Below are 22,339 nucleotides of genomic sequence, written 5' to 3'. Positions count from 1 at the left end.
TCAGGCTGAAAACTCCATTACCTGGTGCAGCTTCTACTTCTTGTGAAAGGCTATGCCCTCTTTCATAGTTATTGAAAAATATGTTAATGTATGTAGCTATTTGTTCAAAGTTTGCATTTCAAACATAATAAAGTTTTGGAATGCAAATCACCTCATTTGTTTTCACTACTTGAAATGCTGCTTGGGGAAATTTTTAGGCAAGTTACCAAAAGTATCACACCTCCCCCAAAACAGACCAGGCTTGTTATATGTTCCCAGCCTGCCGTGCTCTCATCTAACTTGTCCCTATACTAGGTTTTACCGTAAAGGGCTTGACATGTTAAGGGTTGTGTGTTAATTTGCCTTTACTCTTTATAGGACCAGGCATGTGCAGCACCTGCCCTGCACCTGACACTGTGCTAGGGGCTGATGGACGTGGTCCTGGCTTTCTGCTACTGAGTACAGTTGTGGGAAACAGGAGGACCGCAGGAGACAGCTAAGCCCAGGAAAGGGGGTGAGTCTGGGGAAGGGAACGCGTGGATGTGGGATGACAGTGCACCACGTGCAATTCGCTAGAAGACATCCAACCTCTCGGAGATTTGCAGCAAACTCCTTCTGCCAGCAGTTTCCAAATACTCAGGGTGGCAGCACCTTTTCTGCCTTGGCTAACAAGTGTTTATGACTGTGGCAACAATCTGAATCCCTGAGTTACATTTTAGGACTATTTCAGAAAATTAATCAGAAGTTCCGTAGCAGGAAAAAAAAAAAAGTTGCCTGCCTTATATATGGCCCTTGTTACCCACTTGTATTTTTAGGAATGTGTAGATTTCTCATTTGGGGGTAAGGCAACATACCTAGCTACCTACCTAAACATGTCATTTGCATTTTACACCTTGGGTTATTTATTTATTCTTCATCCCCCAAGAGATAGGTTTTATTGCTGATTACACTGTACAGGAAAAAAAAGGAAAAAAGAAAAGACGAAGTAAAAAGTAAACTCTACTTTTAAGGGCTTAACAGACCATGAATCCTCTCAGTTGCTTTTCAATTTCTGTTCACTGAGATTGAGTTTGAGTTCACTGTCACCACAGTTGACTCAAAAAGTTTCTTTAAAAGGGGTAAATTCAACTTTGGTTATAAAAAACAAATGTACCGGGGCAGCAAAATACGTGGGAAAGAGAGTGGGGAAAATATTGTCTGAACTTCAGTAGAATCTGACGAATTCTCAGGAACACTGGGGAAATTTGTTGCCAATTGTCAGGACTTCACCCAACTTTCTAGAAACACCTGTAGTGCAAGAGATGGTGCTCTGGTTTCCTCTAAATTTCAAAGAATATAACACCTACTAGAAGCCAGATTCTCAGAGAGCGCTCGAGAAATTTTAGATTGACTCAGTGAAATGTCACACGAACAGGTAGCCCATGGACTCTCTAAGACACTGAGTGTGTTTTTTTTTTTCTTTTCTTTTTTTGGCTGCATTGGGTCTTCATTGCTGCACGTGGGCTTTCTCTAGTTGTGGGGAGCAGGGCTACTCTTCTTTGTGGTGCGCGGGCTTCTCACTGCAGTAGCTTCTCTTGTTGTGGAGCACAGGCTCTAGGTGCGAGGGCTTCGGTAGTTGTGGCACGCAGGCTCAGTAGTTGTGGCTCACAGGCTCAGTAGTTGTGGCTCATGGGCTCTAGAGCGCAGGCTCAGTAGTTGTGATGCACGGGCTTAGTTGCTCCACAGCACGTGGAATCTTCCCGGGCCAGGGCTCAAACCCGTGTCCCCTGCATTGGCAGGTGGATTCTTAACCCCTGCACCACCAGGGAAGCCTGAGCGTACATTTCTGACAATCGTAAGTAGGAAACACATGGTTTTTTTTGTTTTTTGCGGTACGCGGGGCTCTCACTGTTGTGGCCTCTCCCGTTGCGGAGCACAGGCTCCGGACGTGCAGGCTCAGCGGCCATGGCTCACAGGCGCAGCCGCTCTGCGGCATATGGGATCTTCCCAGACCAGGGCACGAACCCGTGTCCCCTGCATCGGCAGGCGGACTCTCAACCACTGTGCCACCAGGGAAGCCTGGAAACCCATGTTTGCTGCATTCTGCTGAATTTGGATCTTATTTTAACAATGTAACGGTTTTCTGCTGGATTTTAATTGGTAGCCATGAAAAGAATGAATTGAACATGTCATTCTGATATATTTTTAAGGTAGCGAAATAGCCTATTGCACCATGAAATATTACCCAGTTGACATCTATATAGCAGTATATCTTTGGATTAAAGAGATGACCCCAAGAGATTCAAGCTGTTTTTCCAGTAAAGGTGATTGCTATGCCTGGAACCAGAAATATTAAGGCGACATGAGCAAAGGCTGAAGGTGTTTTCAGGGAACAAGCAGAGCAAACAGAATTATAGAAAATACGGGATTAATTGTCAAAACACCAGTAATACCCAGCCTTGTATGGAATTTATCTGGTCCACAAAAAATTGTCATTCTTGGTAAAATTTATACTCCCACTTGACTATCTCATGTTGCCTATAAGACAACCAGTTTTCGGTCAAAGTTATCATCCTGTTTAAGAGAAAATATCACAATAAGATGGGGAAAAATAGTGTATGGCTGTTTTATGGCCAAAAAATTAATCATTGAAAAATTTTTGAATGATCAAATGAAAATTTGAAAAATAATTCTATATTCAACAGCTATAAAAGCAGAACACATAGCAAATTCTAGGGGAGACTGCTTGGTTGTGTAAAATATTCAATTATCTCCCCACTGAGACATTCAATAGTTTATTACTTCAACAATTTAACTGCAAAGGATAGACATTTATTATTTTTACAAGTATGGTTATAACTTACTACTTACTCTGCCAGGCAGTAAAAGTCACTCAGGAATATCAATGTTACATTTTTTTCTGACCTAGAATTCTTCCTGTTAATGACGATTACTGCAAAGTTAGAACATATGTGATATTATTTCCGTAAATGCTGACATTTCAAAGACATCAGCTTCTAAACTTGAAGAGGAAGCTATCTTTGTTGTTTGTTAACGATTTTTTATCTTTGCTTCTCAGGCTTAGTAAATTACTAATGCTTGCCTTTAATTCCTTAACATTCTCACTTATTGAAACCTTTAAAAATACAAGAATACTTGCTTTTATTGTCACTGTTGTTTTAAAAATTCTTTTTCTACATGGTGTGAAATCATCAGAGAGAAAGAAACAGGATTATTTTTATCAAAAGCGGCATAACTCTGATTAGTAATACTTAAGTTTGTTTAAAAAAGGAGTTAAATGCTTTGTATGCTGTTTCTGTTTTCTATGTTGTGACATTTTACTAATTTCATTAGCAAGTTAAACAGTGATAACAGTAAGTTAAGTTGTAAAAGTGAAGAAAGCGTGGTTTTTGTACTTCCTGAACGTATCCATTTAGCCAAGTTCTATCTTCTGTGGTTCTACCAGAATTATGTTTGGAAAACACCAAACCATTTAAATAAATCTTTAAATTGAAAATCATGTCATTTAAATTAGTACAGAACAAAGGTTTTATGGTTGGAAGATCTGAGATTGGGTCTACGTTCCATGATTTACCAGACACGTGATTTTTGGCAAATTATTTAACTTGTTAGACACCTTTTCCCCCTTGTAAACTGGATAATAACCACACACCATTTCACTGGTGGGGAGGTGTGGGAGGTAGCTCATGAGAGAGAACAGGAAGAAATGCTTTGTAAAAGCGAGGGCAGCACACAGCAGGTGGAATGTTACTTTTGTTCTTTAAGTTCATATGAAAAATGCCTTTCGAAATTTTTGGAGGAAACACTCAAGATTTCTAATCTACAGTTCCCAACAAGAGATCCTCCATTCTTTTCTTTCACATGTAAAAAAAAGTTGCTGAAATGACCTAACCACTTTTTCAGATGGCCACACTTGAGTTATGCTAACTTTTCTACTCGAGATTCCTTTTCATTGTTTGCTTATTTCAAATAAATAGAAATATTGTTTTTATCTTCTCCAGGCCTATTAACTAAGTCTTCATTTTCTTTTATAGCCTGTTCCTTTCTGGCTTCATCAAAAAATTCAGCCTCTTCACAGTTCAAAGTACCACACACATTCTAGGTTTGTGATACAAATTTTCTCTTTCCCACATTAAAATTGTTTTAGATTTAAGTTTCTTGTCATGTTGCCTCATATTTAAATACTTATTAATGAAACTGGCAATGGTATTTACTTTCAATTTGATTAACTCTGCCTAGAACTTTTACTGTTCAAAGATCTGCTCTGGTCTCCCGCTGAATAGCAATCCTCTCTTATTTTCTTTCTTCTCTTCCGGCTTCGCATGGCTGTGTGCAAGGCCACCAGAGATGCCTGTGCTCACTTGTGTGTGTGTCAAGAACTCTAGTTCATCCTTTAGGACTCAATTCAGAAGCCCCTTTGCTCCTACTGTGCCCCATAAACATCTTTATGGGAGCAGCTTTTAGACTGGAATTACAATTATCGAGTTACACTTCATTCTGCCTCTCAGATTACAGATCCACACTGGCAAGACAAAGCCCAAGATTTCTTCACATTGGTATTTCTAACACGTAACAGAAAGGTCATAAATGTTCGTTAAATGGCAAAATGACTACATCTTTCTTTAGAAATGAGCTGCCAGTTTTTCTTTAAAATGGCAACAGGTGGCAATTTGGATTTTTGTCTCTGTTTTCTGTAGGATGTCATCATCATGGCACCTGCATCACTGATTCTTTTGGGGGCCACAGTGATACTGCAAGTAGACTTACTTCCTGATAAAAAATGTAAGCACCGTCTATTAAATTCAATAATATTTCTTTCTCTGAGAAAAAGTACATTACAAAAAGGATAGCATTATTTTCTCCTAAATAATAATTAATTAGGAAATTATGATTTTTTAAAAAGGGATGGAACATTTATTCTTATCAGAATACAAACTCTTTAAACATGCTCTATTTTAAGAAAGCAACGTCGGCTGAAATGCACATTTTACGCTGCAGTTTACCCACACTTCATATTCCAAGTGTGGGTAAACGGGCACTCAGAATAAAGCTGCAGCTGATGGCCGTATCTGAAACGTCTTCCCAGGCAAGGGAATGGTTCCAAGTCCTCACAGCCAAAGAATAAGAAGCTTCCAGTAGGTTTGCTTCAGAAACTTGTTCATCAATGGGTTTAAAGAAAAGAAGAACTGCCACGTGGTTCCCCCATCAGCACTGTCTAAGAAACCTTGCTATGGCCATGACAATGTTCTGTACCTGCACTGTCCAGTGATAAGTGACTACTGAGCACTTGAAATATGGCTCATGCAATGAAGACAATGAACATTTGATTTTATTTAAATAAAATAGCCACATGTGGCCACTGGCTACCGTAATGGGCAGTGCAGTACAGACAGAGCCTCAGAATACTGTATGTGGCAGGTGTGGAAGCAGAGTCAGGGAAGGCTACTGAATATTAAAGGTCAGTGGAAACATCCTCACATGTAGTAAAGGAGGTTTCATAATTGTACAATATTGTAATTTTAGCAAAAATTATAAAGTTGTATAAACATATGCCCAAGAAAAAAGATAATGAATGTATCACATGTTAATGTCACTCTCGGTGATAGAAGCGTGGGTAAATTTTTCTTTTCTTTTTTGAGCATTTGTGCTTTCCAAGGTTTCTAAAAAGAACAGGCATTGGTTTTGTAATTTAAATGAAACCTTTTATTTTGTGAAAGCTTTTATTTTCAAGGCAACATTAGAGAGCAGTTCATTAACGGGGAGAAGAGAACACTTTTCTTTCTATAAATGCCTATTTGAGTAATTTTGCTCACAAGTTTTTTTGACCTTCAATCATAATAAGAAATAAATCCTTTTAACATCATGAACCAGTACACATGCAAATATGTGAGTACACTTATAATAGAAACAAGAGGTTCGTGAAACAGTACTTCTTATATATTTGATGCACCTGGTATTTTCTATTCTATTTTCTTCCATGTCATTAAACACATTGCTACCCACAAACTAATACATTACTGCAGTCCATTAATGGATAATGACGCTTTGAAAATTATGCTTGTACTGAGTAATGATATAGTAAAATATTCAGATTTCAATAAAATACCTGTAGATGTTATAGGTAAATACCTGGGCAAAGTAAAAAGAAAATGAGCTAAAAACATTTCTAAGGAAACTTTTCCCAATATTATTTCAGTGTTATACATTCTGATAGCCATAATAAAATACTATACTACACAAAAAAATACTTAACTTTAAAATGCTATGTAAAATTAAACATTCTGTGGCTTTTTTCTTTTGATCTACAGTTTTACTTCTCCCACCTGTCAATTTCACCATTAAAGCTATCAATTTAGCTCAAGTTCTTTTACGCTGGGAACCAAATACTGATCAAGAACAAAGAAATGTCCAGCTAGGGTATCACGTGAAAATAAATGCTCCACAAGAAGAAGATGTAAGTGTTTATTCTGATGGCAATCCTTATTTAAATTTTAACTTTGGGGCTTCCCTGGTGGCACAGTGGTTGAGAGTCCGCCTGCCGATGCAGGGGACACGGGTTCGTGCCCTGGTCTGGGAGGATCCCGCATGCCGCGGAGCGGCTGGGCCCGTGAGCCATGACCACTGGGCCTGCGCGTCCAGAGCCTGTGCTCCGCAGAGGGAGAGGCCACAGCGGTGAGAGGCCCACATACCGCAAAAAAAAAAAAAAAAAAAAAAATTTTAACTTTGACTGCATTTTCCTTATCAAAGAAATTTTAACTAAAAAAAAAAAGAAAACCACTAAAGGGCTTTTTGTTATATTCCCAGTAGAGCAATGTCTCTATTGAAATGACTGAGAACCAGTGCCACACCTGCATTAAACAGCAGCTCGGAACATTTTAACTTTGGGACAATTCTTCCACTTAAAAATCAAGTTTAGTAACTTCTGAGGTAAAATGGTTCAGATATTGGTTTTATATAATTTCCTCTAAAATAGCCAAAAGAACAGAAGAGAAAAGCCAAATAAAAGAGGAGGAGGGCAGGGTACCTAATCGAAGAGGCCAAGTTCGAATCTCAGTTCGGCCATTTCCTGCCTTTAGAATCGTGGACCAGTCACTTAACCTCTCAGAGCCCCAACTTCACTGCAGGCATATATTAAAGCACCAGGTACCTAGCAGATGCTCAATAAAATTAAACAAATTAAATTCCAGTCAATATGGAATTCTAGAGAATTTTCCGTCAAAAGTTACCTCTGGGGAGGAGACTGGAACTAGAGATGGTAGTCAAAGGAAACTGGAGCCTTCATTGTAACATTTTGTTTGTTTTTATAAGAAGCATTTATTCAGGTATCCTTGAAGAATTAATTTTTGTATTTGTATTATGTATTTTTGAAACATGTACACATCTCGAATTGGGTAATTTATTTATTCATTTTTAAAACCACTTTATTTTGATATAACTGACCTGTAAAAAGCTGCACCTATTTAATGTCTACAACTTGATGAGTTTAGGGATAAGGACATAACCTTGAAGCAGTGGGTTTAATTTTTTCTAGCAAAACGATTTCATTGCATTGTGTTTACGTGCCATTTTAAAAGTGGAAGAAAACGCCTAGTTGATTAAAATAGTTCTCTCAAGGCCACTTCCCCTTTGCATACCGTGACTTGTGGGTCTTATTTTTAGTACGAAACCAGGAACACTGAGAGCAGACGCGTAACCATCCTTCATAAAGGCTTTTCAGCAAGTGTGCAGACGGTCCCATGGAACGACCGCTCCCTCCAGCCAAGCAGCTGGGTTTCCGCGGAACTTAGAGCCCCACCAGGTAAGGCAGGCCTCTAAGAGCCCAGTTTTATATTTCAGGCTTTGTAAACATAGGAAAGTCAGAAAACAAACACCTCAGTTTTCTCTTCTTTTGTCAGTCACCAGTTCCTGCCCGGTATCCTTTTACCTCATCAACATCCTCACCAAAGACCATGATCACTTCTCAGTGTCATAACCCAGCCAACGCTGGCTGGCACGTCCCTGCCAGCATTGCGGATGTTTCTCCTCCCCAGCTCAAAAGACAGAGGGTCATAAACTAAATCTGGGCCAATCAGGTCTCTCATAATTGGGTTCCAGGACATCTTTCCAACCACCCGCTATGTGATTCCTGCGCTCTTCTCAGATGGATTTACAGCCATGACGCCTACACACTAGCACAGTCCTGCCTCGGAGCCCTCGCTTTCCTGGGCTCACCTGCTTTTCTGAATCCTTCCTATACTTCATAGCCCAAATCAAATCATACCTGCTCTGTGAAGCCCTTTTTGATGTCCCCAATCACTACCCTTTCTAAAGAAACAATCAGAAGCTGTCATGGCAATGTCTTGCTCTTTTTTTTTTTTTTAAATCTTTATTGGAGGAGAGTTAATTTACACTGTTGTGTTACTTTCCGGTGTACAGCAAAGTGAATCAGTTATACATATACATACATCCACTCTTTCTAAAAAAATTTTTTGACCATCTAGGGTCTCCTGGAACCTCAATTGTGAATTTAACTTGCACCACGAACACCAAGGCAAATAATCACACACACTTACGGCCGTACCAAGTTTCTCTTCACTGCACCTGGCTTGTTGGCAAGGATGCCCCTGAGGATACGCAGTATTTTCTCTACTATAGGTTAGTATCTGTTTTCACTTTCGCGAGTGGGTTGATTCCTCCAGTCTTAAAAACTTATGAGTGTTCCAATTCAGGTATGGCTCTTGGACTGAAGAATGCCAAGAATACAGCAAAGACACCTTGCAGAGAAATATCGCCTGCTGGTTTCCCAGGACTTTTATCAATAGCAAAGGGCGCGACTCACTTGCAGTGTATGTTAACGGCTCAAGCGAGGAAGCTGTGATCAAGCCTTTCGATGAGCTCTTTGCCCTTCATGCCATTGGTAAGATGGGCTTGACTCAAAGCCAAAATAACCGAATCGCAGAATCTCAGCACTGGGAGGGGTTATAAGGATCACCTTGTTTAGCTACTTGTCTGATGCTAAGTGACCATCTGCCCGCTGCTTAAGAACCAGTGTCAAGGTTTCTCAGCCTCCGCGCTCCTGATATATTTGGCGAAAGAACTCTGGGTGTGGCCTGTCCTATGCCTTACCAGGTGTTCAGTAGCAGCCCTGGTCTCCACCTACTAGATGCCAGTAGCACCTCCTCCCCCGCAAATTGTGACAATAAAAATGTCCCCTAGGGGATAAAATCTCCCCTCGTTGAGAATCACCGCTCCAGGGAAAGTAAACTCACTGCTGGAAGAACCCCATATCCTCTCGCAGCAGCTCTGGCTGGTTTGGTAATATTTCTGCCCATGGGTCCTGTGATGGGCTGGTGCCACCCCCAAGCAGGTCTGATTCTTTTCCCCACAAGATGGTCCCTCAGCTATCCAAAGGCAGCCAGGTTTCCCATCCTGAGGTCCCTCTTCCCCGGGCTACCGACCCCCAATTTCTCATGTACTCTTCTATGATCCTCTACCCTTCTGGACTTTCTCCTCTGGGTGTTCTTGAGTTAGAGTGTCCCCCTTACCATGTGGTTCTCAGATCTAAGCCTATTATTTAAGCTTTCACGTGCTCAGTTCTCAAAACTGAAGACCTTCTCCTTCATCCTAGATACTTGTATTAAGGCAGCTCATCAGGAGCCTCTCACATAACATTTCTGGTTCTGAACGTTCAAGGTTTCAGTGGTGGCCTCTGCTTAGTAGCGTGGGCTGTGGAGCCAGGCTGCCTGGACTTGGGTCCTGGCTCCTCCACTGACTTGCTAAGTGACCTTAGACAAGCTGGTCATTTCTCTGGGCCTCAGTCTTTTTATCTGAAATATGGGGAGAAATCAATACTTCCTACAAGGTCTTTGTGACAATTAAGTATGTTGATAATTATAAAGTGCTTAGAAGAGTGCCTGGCCTAAGTATCCATTAAGTACGCAAAATGTCATTGTTTAAAGGACGTGGTTTGGCATGGGACATCTCTATCTGTTTCTATCATCTATATGTGTATCAAATGGAGTATAACTTTGTTTAAAGAATCACAGCACTTGCTAAAGAGATTACAGAATTCTCTTCGATAGAGTATTACTTAGATGACCTAAAAATATCACTTTCATGAAAACAGGTGATAAAAAATGCTGAGGGGGACCTGAGAAACAGTGATATTAAGACACCAATGGACACAGCCTGGGACAGACCATGGGCATTTTCTTGTGTGATATTCATTTTATTGAGACCAATTTCTCAGATTACTAAAAGAAATAAATGCTCTTTTGATGAAAAATGTTCTGGCTTAGGGGATGGTAGGCTCTGGAGCCAGTGGGCCCCATTCTTAGCTCGTCCCTATGACTCAGTAACTGTGAGATCTAAGTCACATAACTTAAGACAAGGACACTCAGAGATAATTTCTATCCACATCAAGTGGCCATAAAACAATCATGTGAGATCTCAGGGGAAAGAACTGTGGAGTTATTTGTAAAGACAAGTTTAGCCCAATCCGTTCTTTTTCTGTAAGAGAAAACTAAATCCTCACAACAAACCAAAACAAGATACACAAAACAAAATGAAATAAAAACTGAGGCCCAGGAAGAGGAAATAATCGGTCCAGCCACACACCTGCTTCACAGAGCAGGGCTTAGTGGAGGCTCCAGGGCATTTTCTCTCCAGGATCAGGTTTGTCCTCAGATCCATCCAACTCGAGAAGTAAAAATGGATGGTGGGCTGGGTCTTGCAGTAAGCTGAAGGAAAAGGCATTTAACCATTCGATGCCCTTTGAAGTAGGAATCCCTGAGGTTTACGGGAGAGATCTCTCCTTTAGCACCACAAGACGGGAGTCAGATGTGAGCCGCTGGAGTCCTGTGGCTTGCAGGTTCGTAGATTAAATCCTGGCGTACAGTACTCGAGAAGACACAGCTTAGAGATGCCTTGGGAAATGTGGGTGGATTAGATTTACCAGCCGTGATCACTGACCTCTCGGTTCTTTAACCTAGATCGAGTAAATCCTCCAGCAAAAGTCACAGCAGAGATTGAAGGAACCTGTCTCTCTATCCAATGGGAGAAACCAGTTTCTGCTTTTCCGGTCCATTGCTTTGATTACGAAGTGAAAATTTACAACAGAAGGAAAGGGTATTTTCAGGTAATGCTTCAGCTCATTCTGATATTCGATGATAGAGTTCTTTTAGAGACATTTAAAAAATTATTGTCAGTGACTGCGCTGGTTACCCCTTGGAACCCCATCTACCTGGGTTTTATGAAAATAAATCAAACCTTACTGGCTTTTTGTCTTGAAAGGATCTATTACTTTTGGTTGAAAATAATGCAATGGATCAGATAAAAGTTCATTAGCACCACTGTTGGTGAAATGGTGTAGCTGCTACGGAAAGCAGTACGGGGATTTCTCAAAAATCAAAAATAGAATTATCATATGACCCAACCTTTCTACTTCTGGGTACATATCTAAACAAATTGAAAGCAGGGTCTCAAAGATCTCTGTCCATCCGTGTTCACAGCAGCATTATTCACAATAGCCAGAAGGAGGAAGCAACCCAAGTGTCCATTGACAGAGGAATGGATAAACAAAATGTGGTCTATCCATACAATGCAATATTGTTAGCCTTAGAAAGGAAGACAATCCTGACATGTACTGTATCATGGATGGACCTTGAGAACATTATGCTAAGTGAAATAAGCCAGTCACTAAAAGACAAATATTGTATGAATCCACTTATATGAGGTGCCTAGAGCCGTCCAATTCATCAAGGCAATGGGGAGACAATGGTGCTTTGCGGGGCTGGGGTGAGGGGGGAATGGGGAGTTTTTGTTTAACGAGTAGTTTCAGTTTCGCAAGATGAAAAGAGTGCTGGAGATAATATGAATGTACTCTACTACTGAACTGTGCCATTTAAAAATGGTTAAGATAGTAACTTTTGTGTTGTGTGCATTTTACCACAACTTAAAAAAAAACTGCCTCCTTAGCCCTAATGGACAAAAAGTTCAAGGGGAAAGGAACTGAATGAAAGTCAATATTTACTGAGCATCAACTATGCATTATGCTTTATTATCCTCACAGTTACTCTATTATGTAATGATCATTCTCATTTTACAGCAAAGTGAGGCACAGAGAGATTAAGTTGCCCAAAGTCACAAAGCAAGAATAGAATAGAAGTCAGGATTCAAACTTCTGCCTTACAAATTCAATTCAATTCAATTCGGGTTAATAAATATTTACGATCTGGCTTCTCTGTGGGATATACAGAGATAAATAGGTACCGTTTCTGCTATCAAGGGGCCTGGTCTACTGGATGCACTCCCTCAGCCTCAGAGCTGCCTGACCATCGTCAATGTCAACGTGGATACAAAGGAGGGAATGGACAAAGCAAGCTGCCAGGGCCTCCACCCAGGGGAGGGGAATTGAACAGAATCTTCAAGGATGAATAGAAACTTGCTTAGTGGGAGAAGCAGAGAAGGACTTTTCGCCAGCACTTCCCCATGTATTTAAGCACACATGGTGAAAGACTGGCTTTCTTTTTAAAATTTCTAATCCACCCTACATTGGTACTTCTGTAAAATACAATAAAAATGATTTGCTAGAAAAATCACATATAGCCAAAGACAAGCCCAGTGATCCTGGTCCTGGACGCCATGGCAATGCCAGGTTGCTAGGAAAGCTCCCAAAGTGTTGTCTCCATTTCTATCTTTATCTCCTCAAGGATCAGCAATAAACAGCTCCTGACTCACACCAGTCCTCCAACCACACTTGGAGTGACAGGGGTTCTAGGCAGAAGGAGCAACTCCACAGCATGAGTGAGCATGGTTCCTTCAGCCAAGTGGCAGTAATTTAGTCAGCCTGGACATAAGGCCAACGTTGGAATCATAACTCTAGCTCTTACACTGCAACTTCTCCCAGAATGACTCTAAGATTTTGTTTAAAAAAAGAAATGGTTTTTCTTTTTAAAACCATGGTCATAGGCAATGGAAACCACTTAAGTGTTTAGCTTGATAGAAAAATGTGAACACATCTGCAGAATCGCAGAATTATTTTGGAAGCAGCATGAAAGCTGGGTATGGACGGAGAGGGGACATGTGGACATAGAATACCGGTTTCGTGGCTACTGCAACAGTCCAAGCAAAAAATGATGAAACCTAAAATGCCAGTGGTTTTGGAGCAGGGACAAAGAAGGGAGAAACACACTCAGGAGTAGGTAAGATACAGGCGGCCAGGGACACATCTTGGGTTTGGGGTATTAGCTGCACGGTGGGGACATTGACCAGTAGAGAGAACATACACGAAGGGTTTGATTGTGAGAAAACAGCCTCATCTCAACACTAGACAATGTTAGCCTGTGTTGCCTACGGCAAATTGGCATTTACTGAGTGCTTATTATTAGGTTGAACTGCCCAAAATGGCTGTTTTTGCAGGTCAAAAATGGGTTGGTGAATATTATCACTTTTCATATGATTCAACCCAATATATCTTTAAACTTGGGCTTTACAAAGTTAATTCCATTTAATTCAATAATCCATTAGGTGGTATGGTTCCTATTTTACAGATGAGAAAACTGAGGCTCAGAGAGGTCAAGGAAATTGCCCTGCAGTTAGTTGGAGGTAGACCTGGGATTCAAACCCTCTTCTTCCTAGATTCAAGGTCCTTTTGCTCTTTCTGCTTCCTTATGCCCCCTCCATCCCTTGCTCCTTGCCCCCTTGCTTGGGGTGAGACACTGTATCAGGGATCAGCACACTTTCATTGTAAAAGGCCAGAGAGTAGGTATTTTAGGCTTTGCAGATCATACCGTTTTTGTCACAATTACTCAGCTCTGCCATCAATACAAGCAAATAGGTGTAACTGCGTTCCAGTAACTGTGTTTGTGGACACTGAAATTTCAATTTCATGTACTTTTCATGAGTCACAAAATATTCTTTTTATATTTTTCAAACACTGAAAAATATATAAGTCATTCTTAGCTTGCAGGCCCTACAAAAACAGGTAGCAGGCCAGACTGGCCATAGACTGTAGTTTGCTGGATCCTGTTGAAAATGCGGAAGCCATGTGATATTGTTAGTTCGGTGATTAGAGAATATCCAGGGACAAGATGAGGGAGGTTATGCATTCTGCTATGTGCCATTCCAGTCTTTCAGTCTGGAAATATCAGATGGACCCAGATGGATCATCTAGATCTTACAACTGCCTGTTTTATTTATTTTGGTTACTACATAGCTTTCCCCCCAAGGGTGACTGCCAACACCTCCATAGTGAAGTGGTCTAGAATAAACTAATCGATGTGAGTCTTACTGATTTTAAATGGGTCACTGAATACTGAGTCACATTACTTACATACGACCTCCCATCCTGATGATTGCCATAATTTAAATTGCGTGTCCAGGGATTCTTACAATGATATTTTTTCCCATTTAGACAGAAAAAATGACGACCAATACATTCATCTCCGTAATTGATGGTATTTCTGAGTATTCCATTCAAGTGAGAGCAGCAGTGAGCTCTGTGTGCAGAGCGGTGGGACCCTCCAGTGAGTGGAGTCAGCCTATTTATGTGGGTGAGTATCTCGTGTTTGTTTTAAAGCAAGTGACCTTAATTGTAGTTATAACAGATCCTCCTGGAAAGTGTACACCTTCACTTGTGAGTCCTGAAATGCTTTCACGTCCCTACTAAGCCTCATCCTCTGTCAGTCTGCTGCCTTTTTGACCAGAGGTGGATTTACCATGAGGCCAATGAAGCTCCAGTGTTCCAGCTTCTCACTAGCAAGAGCCCTTCCAAAGTCTAGTACTTTTTTTTTTTTTTCCAGATTATCTGGTCCTACTTCTATTCAGTTTTACCAAATTAATTTTTTTTGTTTTGAAATAACTGTAGATTCATATGCAGTCATAAGGAATAATGTCAAGAGAGCTCATGTAGCCTTTACTCAGTTTCTCTCAAGACTAACTTCTTGCAAAACTGTAATATAATATGGCAACCAAAAAAGTGGCATTGCTACAACCCACTGATCTTATTCAGATTTCATCGATTTCATATCTACTCATTTGTGTGTGTATTAGTTCTATGCAATTTTATCCCATGTGCAGGTTCGTGTATATGTCACCACAAGGGTCCTTCCTTTTGCCCTTTTTTAAGCACTTTCATTCTTCTCTCCTCTCCTCCATTCCTAACCCCTGTCGACTACTAATCTGGTCTCCATTTCTATAATTTTCCTATACCTAATTCTGAATTTATACTTTTGTTTCATTTCATAAAGAAGATTCCAAAACTGAATAAGCTCAGGGCCCACAAAATCTGGATCCAGCCCTGGGCCCTCAGCGTAACAGACCTAGAGGATCCCAAGGACTGGCATCACCTGGGCTCCTGCATTGGTTCTGCAGCGGTTTTTGTTTATGATTAAACTGACTAGCTTACTTGGCAAATAATATGATCATTGTATCTGTCTGTGGGACTGGAGAAGGGTGATGATGGTGGCTCTGAATGAAAGGGCAAATTTCCATTCTCCTTTTATGTCAGATGGCAATTCCATAACCTGGAGAGGTGGCCTTGCACCGTGATGCTAGAACATGCACACCCTGTGTTTGATACTATCTGCGTATCTTGGCCAGTTAAAAAACAACTAGTGTAGCTCATGTATGTGCCACAAACATGCAGCCTGGGGATGCAGACGTATGTGGCTAAGTGCTGCATAAGAGCTACAAGGACACGAAGAGGAGGCAAGAATTCTGGAGTCTTCCATAGAAAGCTCAGGTTTAATGCCAGCCTTAGCACGTACTGACTACATACCCTTGAACAAACCACTTCTCTCTGCCCATCCGTGGATTCCCAGGACTAAGGAGGTAATTAATACCCACCTCTCCTGTCTCACAGGTTATTGTGAAATACAAACAACAACGACAGCAGATAACATTTATTGCTGACTATCCTCCAAGCCCCCTGCTAAGTGCTTCACATGCACTAGCTTCACTAATCCTATCCACCAAACTGTTCTGCAGATGAGAAAACAGGTTTCGAAAGTTTAGAGTTTGCTTAACTCTGCATGGCCAGTAAGTGGCAGAGAAGGAATTCAAACCCAAGTTGACTGACGCCAGCACCAGAGACCTTAGCTCTATGGCGTGGGGGCCGGGACGCTGCAAGGTGCAAAGAGCTGAACAAATTAAAGATGCATTTAAGGGATCCTGGTAGCTAACTTTGTGATTATGGCTGGTCAAGCAGGTGACTATCACTGTCCCTCAAGGTACGAGGTAGTTAACGCTCCACTGAAGGGTGTACCTAAGGAGAGATTTCTTTCGGCACATGCTAGGATTTTCTATCATTTCATTCATTCACTTAGGCTAATGGGTGTCTCTGCAGGACACTCCTGGGCAGTGACCCATGGGCCCATGTGGATGTAAGTCAGACCAGACGCATAGCAGGGAGATTTCCAAGGGAGACTGGGAAAGACAAGGAAAGACCCGAGAAATGGAACTGGGTTCTGAGTCTGCAAGGGGACTGGTCTTACTGAGTCGCTGAGTTTCCAAAGGGGAAAGGAGCCCCTAGAGCTGTGTGACACGACCAGCACAGCCTTATGGCACGCCCACCACATCACCGCACTGGGACTCAGAGGACCAGCATGAGGCTTGCTGGGAGAGGAAGCAGAAAGGACAAAAGGAACTGAGAACCGGCCAATTGCACCTACTTCAGGTTTCTGCCAAAGCCAGTCTTTCCCCCTCCCCCCTGCCTCCTCCCCAGGTCCAGGCCCCAACCTGACCAAACAGACCCACCACATGCAGGCACCCCTTCCACACCGCTTTATCTGCACAGACGAAATCCACTCTACGCCCCGAGAGGGGGACCAGCAGAAGAAACGTGAATCCGTCTCAGGGAATTTTCAACAAGGCTATGAATTTCTTCAAACGCCTGCGACAGAAGCTTAATTTTCATGACCCGCATTTGGTGGATTTTTTTTTTAATGCTTTGTTATTCCCCAAAGGCCGAAAACTCATTGGCCCCCAATTACTGACATTTCTGAGTGTCTTCCCAACATCACTGCGCATATAGTTTCAGAGTTTATTTTTTTAATTCTGTGTGAGGACCTCAAACTAACTTGGAGACCAAGGTGGGAATCTTGGCTACGGAGCCAGTTCTGATTTTTTAGTGTTTGGGTTTTGAGTTCTCATCAGTGCTGTCTGTTGAGAGTTTAGAACTTAGAGAGCAGAAGAAAGCGAGAGACGAATCAGGAGATCTAGGTTTTGGTCGTGTCTCTGCCAGTGTCTAACTCTTTGACTGAAGTTAGAGATGCGGAGATAATATTTCATGAGCCCAGTTATCGGAGACTGCTTCCACAGCTGTGTTGAGAGGGAATCTCAAGTTACATTTAGGTCATCCGAAGGCGCGGTCATCTGTTGTCACCCCTGCAGGGGACAGAGTGGTGACCAGTGTGGCAGAGTTTGGCTGCCCCCGACCTAGTCAGTCACCTCTAACCCCTCTGGGTCTCAGTTTCCTCACCTGTAACATGTGAGTCTCCTCACTTGTAAGTTCTTCCCTACTCTGCCTTTCATGTTCTCTTACCCCCATCAACCGCCGACAAAAGTGCTGAGAGAGAGATTGTGACCTGTGCTGAGAGTTTATTTTAAGCTTGTTTTTAATTTATTTTTCACTCTCCACTTTAGAGCTGGCGCCCCATGATTATTTTCTAAATAACAGCTTCCTAGCTTGGAACCGGGCTCATTATCATTTGCTCTCAGGTGTGCCTCACTGCCATCATCCACGGCAAACCCCATTTCATTTGCTGCCAGCCTGGTCATGAAGATGAGCTGATTAATATTACCACGCACCTTATAAATCCATCCTTTCTGGAATTGACTTCCCCGCTCACTTTAGGATCATTAGTGAATTTAATCAATGCAGGCTCTCTACTGTCATCAGGATGATTAATAAACATCACAGGAAGCTCGGGCTCCTCTGGGACATTCCACATGGCTCTTCCTTACCCCGCGAGGATGCAGCAATAATAATGCTCTGCTTGCAGCCTACCAGGCAGGGTTCCCGCTCCATTCATTTCCTCTAGACATCCTTCCTCCACTCCTACCTTGTCTTAAAAATGGCACCCTGGAGCCCTCCCCTTCCACTTTCACACCAAGGCCCGACTCACATATCACCTCTTTGTTAGACATTATTAAGTCCACCTCCTTTATCTGAGGGAAACGGAGGCCCAGAGATATTAAATAATTCAGTAGTTATCAAACAGCCAAGAAGTGGCTATTAATGGATAATATTCTCAAATAGGTGGCACAGGAGTCAATTAGCAAACTGGAATAGATTCAATTTACTAATTAACCCATCATCACCCAGGGTTATTGAATCAAGAGAGAGACACCAGATGAGTAAGTTTTGACTGATGAAAAAGGAGGGCGGAGGAGAAAGGACTGCTGTCCTGCTCCAGTTGGCAAGGTCCCTGGACAGTCAAGAGGCACAGGGGCAGCCAGCAGGGATCCAGCCAGCCACAGTGTGCTCTTCACCTGCCCTGAAACGCTGCCCTCCTGTGCTGGGATTTCCAGAACATGGAATACTTCTTTTTTCTTCTCAGATGGAAGGAGCAGTTTCATCTTATCAGCCCTCGTTATCAGCTGCCCTTCCTCAGCTGGCTTCTCTGCCTTATCTGAAGGGCTAACTTTCCACACTTCTTCCTCCTTTTGCAACTTTCTTAACTTCCGGACGCTTCTGCTCCCTTGTTATCTGGGCCATCTCCTGTTTACCAAAACCTGGTGTCTCCTGAGTGGTTTCTGGTCTGAGTGAAGATATTCCTTTTCTCAAGTCCATCATCTTCTCTTCTCTCTCCCCTCCCAGAAGCTCAAATATCATGCAGGAAACAAGGAATAATGAAAACAAAGTTTCCTACAGTAATGCCCTTCCCCGTGGAAAAGAGTGTTACACATGCATCCACCCAGCCGTGTTGCTGGTGTATCAGTGACGGGTCTTCCCGCCCCCCCCCCCCAGCACAGGCCCTGCCCCTCAAACAAAACCGGGTTTTGCCCTGACATCACTGAAGGCCGTATCTGAAGGCCAGGATCTATTCGATGATGATACCAGGTATCAATTAAAATGTATTTACAAAAAAAAAAATATTGCTTTAGGCTTGAGATGTATAGCACTTACACCCCAGGGAGTAGGGGAAAGTTCACCGCATTTCTCAGATGCCTCAGCTGTGCGGTCAAGGTCGACACGGGCTGGCGGCTTCCTTTCGGGGCATCTTCCTCGAGACCTGTTACTCACAGAAAATCCTGGCCATGGCTTTCTGTCACAGTTTCTTTCCGTGTGTGGGGGGAGCCTTAGAGTCACATCACACATTCTAGAATCCGTAAGGACTTCATGAAAAGAGTTGGAAGCAGAAAATCAGGGAGGGATGTAAGAACTGGGGCTGGGATGGAAGCAAGGGTCCCACAGGGAGACTCTGCTGCCTTTTTCCTCGGACTTGACATTCATGGGCTGTGAATGAGTGAGGAAACCCGGCACACCGGCCCCAGGGCATGTGGAATCAAAACCTGGAGGGCGTGGTGTCACCTTCGAGATCCTCCAGCCCACCTCCTACATTGTACACTTTGCCGGCTCCACCCTCAGACTCCACGCCTGTGCTTTTTCTTTTCCTTTCGCCACCACCTTTCTTTCTATGTCCTCACACTGTTGTGAAAAAGGGAGAAAACCAGGAAGGAGAAAGGTGAAGGGGAGACACTGCAGAGAGCTCAGATCCGCTTTCCCTGGGTCTTCCAAATGAATTTTGCAAATTCAAGAGCTTCTGTGAAGAAATGGCGGGCTTCTGGCTCATTAGCGACAAAAACTGATTGAGGAATAAAACGGTGACCCAGTCAGTACCTTGAAAAACCCACCTGGCTTCCCTGAGGGGGATATAACTTGTGATGATGCTGGGTTTTCTTTGTAAATGGGGGGTTTCCGGGTTGGTAAATGTGGTGGCCGCTTTGATCCGCTGTTACCTTTTCCCCAGGCTCCTGTGGTTTCCAGGCTGGTAGCCGTGGCCTGAGGGCGGGCCAGCAGGGAGCCTTCAACTTCTGTCCCCAATGTGAGGAGCAGAGAGCTCCCCTGAGCTTTCAGGCCCGGCCGCCTGGAGGTGTGGTGTCCACACCAGACTGCCACGTGTGACCTGTGCCTCGAGATGGGCCCGCCAGATGACGGGAGGAAGGTGGGACACCCCTCTTGGGGCAGGCACTGTGCTTGGCGTGTTCACCTATGTTATCTCATGTATCTTCACAAACACAGGATTTTCCTAATTTACAGATGAGCAAAGAGACGCAGAGGGGTTAAGGAACTACCCCAAGTGACAGAGCTAGGAAGTGATAGACCCGGACCTAGAACACAGCCACAGGACTGGGTCCACGCCATGCTCTTTCTGTGGTGCTTCGTCACCCCGTGGGTGACAGTGCCAGCCAGGGAGACAGAGGCAGGAGGACTGGCTGTGGGGACTGGCGGCAGTGAAAGGGTTGCCCTGCAGCTCATGAGCTGGTCAGCCTCCGTGGAGCCCAAGCAGTGGGGACACTTTCATTGACCTCTTCAGGCTACTCTAAATACCCCCTTACGAGTTGTCCATGGCGTTCATTTTAATACAAACCTCCTTGAGGGTGCGGACCATCGTGCTTTATGCCCTCTCCTACCCCCTAGTATCTTGAATATCTGGTGTTTTCTTTCCCTCCAGGCCTGAGCTTATGACTCTGCCTTCTGAGGATTCTGAAAGGGCTCCAATCTTAGTCTGGCTTTCATGATTTAGGGAAATTATCTTGATGCCTTACTGCTGACACGATGTGTTTAATCATAATCACAATTATAATAACATTCATTGAACACCTACTATGAACTAGTACCGGGCCAATCACTTTGCAGGAATAACTCAGCCAGTTCTCATCCCCGTTGAGCAAAGCAGGTGATGGAAGCTCCTGAGGGCTCCCTGCTCAGGGTCACCTCTGTTGTAAGCGGCCGAACCAGGACGAAAGCGCTTCACCCGTTTCTTACTTCTACGTTAAGACTGCAGCCTCTGCAGCCAGCTTTCAGTTGCTTTAGCAGGTTGGTAGAACAGGGCCAGCAAACCCCTTACAGGGAAGAAAGTTCTGGGTTGCCTAGGGCCCCAGAAAGCACACACCTCTCTGTGCTGTGTGCAAAAGTCTGCAAAGAAGCAGAAGATGGCGAAGAGGGTTCTCTATTTAGTTTCATCAGGTCGTGTCCTGCTAGGGACAAATGCAGACCAGCAGTACGGCAGCGATCCCTTAGGGAATCCTGAGTGCGCAAAGATACACCTACACACCCGCCCCCCCATCCCAAGCATCTCCATGTCCTTTCCATATTTTGGGTCATTGAGCCCAATTTCCCCAGATGAACACAGAACACGTTTTGTGCATTTTGCTCTGGGCCCTGGACTACCTATGTTCTGTCCACTGAGGCTGCATTTGCCGACCCCTCTCTTTCACTCTCCCGAAATCAGGTAAAGGGATTTTTTTTCCCTAAAAAACAAAAGCCTCCCACAATCCACTTGACAGCTGCCTTAGAAAGCTCGCTCACCCAAAGGGCTTGCTTATGATTTTTGCTGGCACTGTGAGCCTGTGACCGGCTTGGCGGGTCCCCTCACAGACGATGCCACGGCCTCCCGCTCTAAAGAGAGACAAGTGCAGGAGGCTTCGTAGACTAATGCACCTGCATCCTCTCAGTTATCCAGCCCTGTCAGTGCCCTCAGAACTCCTCCCAGCGCCTGCTGGTTTAACAGAGTAGGGCTGCTTCACTGGAAGAGCCCCATCAATTTACTAATGAGCTCTTTTCCTATTGTAGAGTCTGAAACTAGATTCAAATGCAATATGGAATCCCTAAAAGTCATACTTGTATGAACAGCTTAAGGGTGGAACAAGCCTCCAAACCGAATCGACCTTCTAAGTGTTATTAGTCTGAACTACAAAGATCATACAATTCTAGAACAAGTGGGGCTGCAGCACCGAGAGGAAAATGACTTGACAAAGCTCTGAGGGCAGAGCTGGGACGAGGTCCAGGGTCTGATTCTCTTTAACCACCAAGCTATTCGTCCCTCTCCGTCCCTTTCCCACCATACACTCCCGGGATATACAGCACGAGCAGAATTTTCATTAGTTGGCTAATTGTCAAGGTTAAATGGTCGAGACGTCAGAAACTGAGGAAGCCGAGGTCACCAAGAAACCAGACAGCTGAGCTCCCAAATGCTCCAAGTTGTCAATATTGGGAGAACATCCTAGAATGAGGTGCAGAGTCTGAAGGGCTTCTTCTCCTTGGCGGGACAGGCTTTGCTCCGTCTTTCTAAAGCTCATCTCTGCATAACCAAAGAGCGGCGCCCATCAATTTCTTGAAAAGAAACATCCGTGGCTTCCGTTTTAATGGCAGAAA

General features: G+C 43.3%; 1 protein-coding gene across 1 annotated transcript in view; it reads left to right on the top strand.

Moving 5' to 3' along the window:
* Positions 1 to 4,688: 4,688 nt before the first annotated feature.
* Positions 4,689 to 22,339, top strand: part of IL5RA (interleukin 5 receptor subunit alpha) — a gene marked incomplete at both ends in the record, with an annotated part of 28,244 nt that continues 10,593 nt past the window's right edge. The window contains 7 exons of the mRNA XM_082663228.1: positions 4,689 to 4,761; positions 6,288 to 6,433; positions 7,639 to 7,777; positions 8,460 to 8,613; positions 8,688 to 8,875; positions 10,950 to 11,095; positions 14,372 to 14,510. Coding sequence (XP_082519354.1) covers positions 4,689 to 4,761; positions 6,288 to 6,433; positions 7,639 to 7,777; positions 8,460 to 8,613; positions 8,688 to 8,875; positions 10,950 to 11,095; positions 14,372 to 14,510 — 985 coding nt within the window. The remainder of the gene's footprint in view (positions 4,762 to 6,287; positions 6,434 to 7,638; positions 7,778 to 8,459; positions 8,614 to 8,687; positions 8,876 to 10,949; positions 11,096 to 14,371; positions 14,511 to 22,339) is intronic.

This window comes from Grampus griseus (genome assembly GCF_964374135.1).
Source record: "Grampus griseus genome assembly, chromosome: 10".
Lineage (NCBI taxonomy): Eukaryota > Metazoa > Chordata > Mammalia > Artiodactyla > Delphinidae > Grampus > Grampus griseus.
The sequence above is the reverse complement of the archived record's forward strand: the minus strand, read 5'-3'. Positions and strand labels throughout refer to the sequence as shown.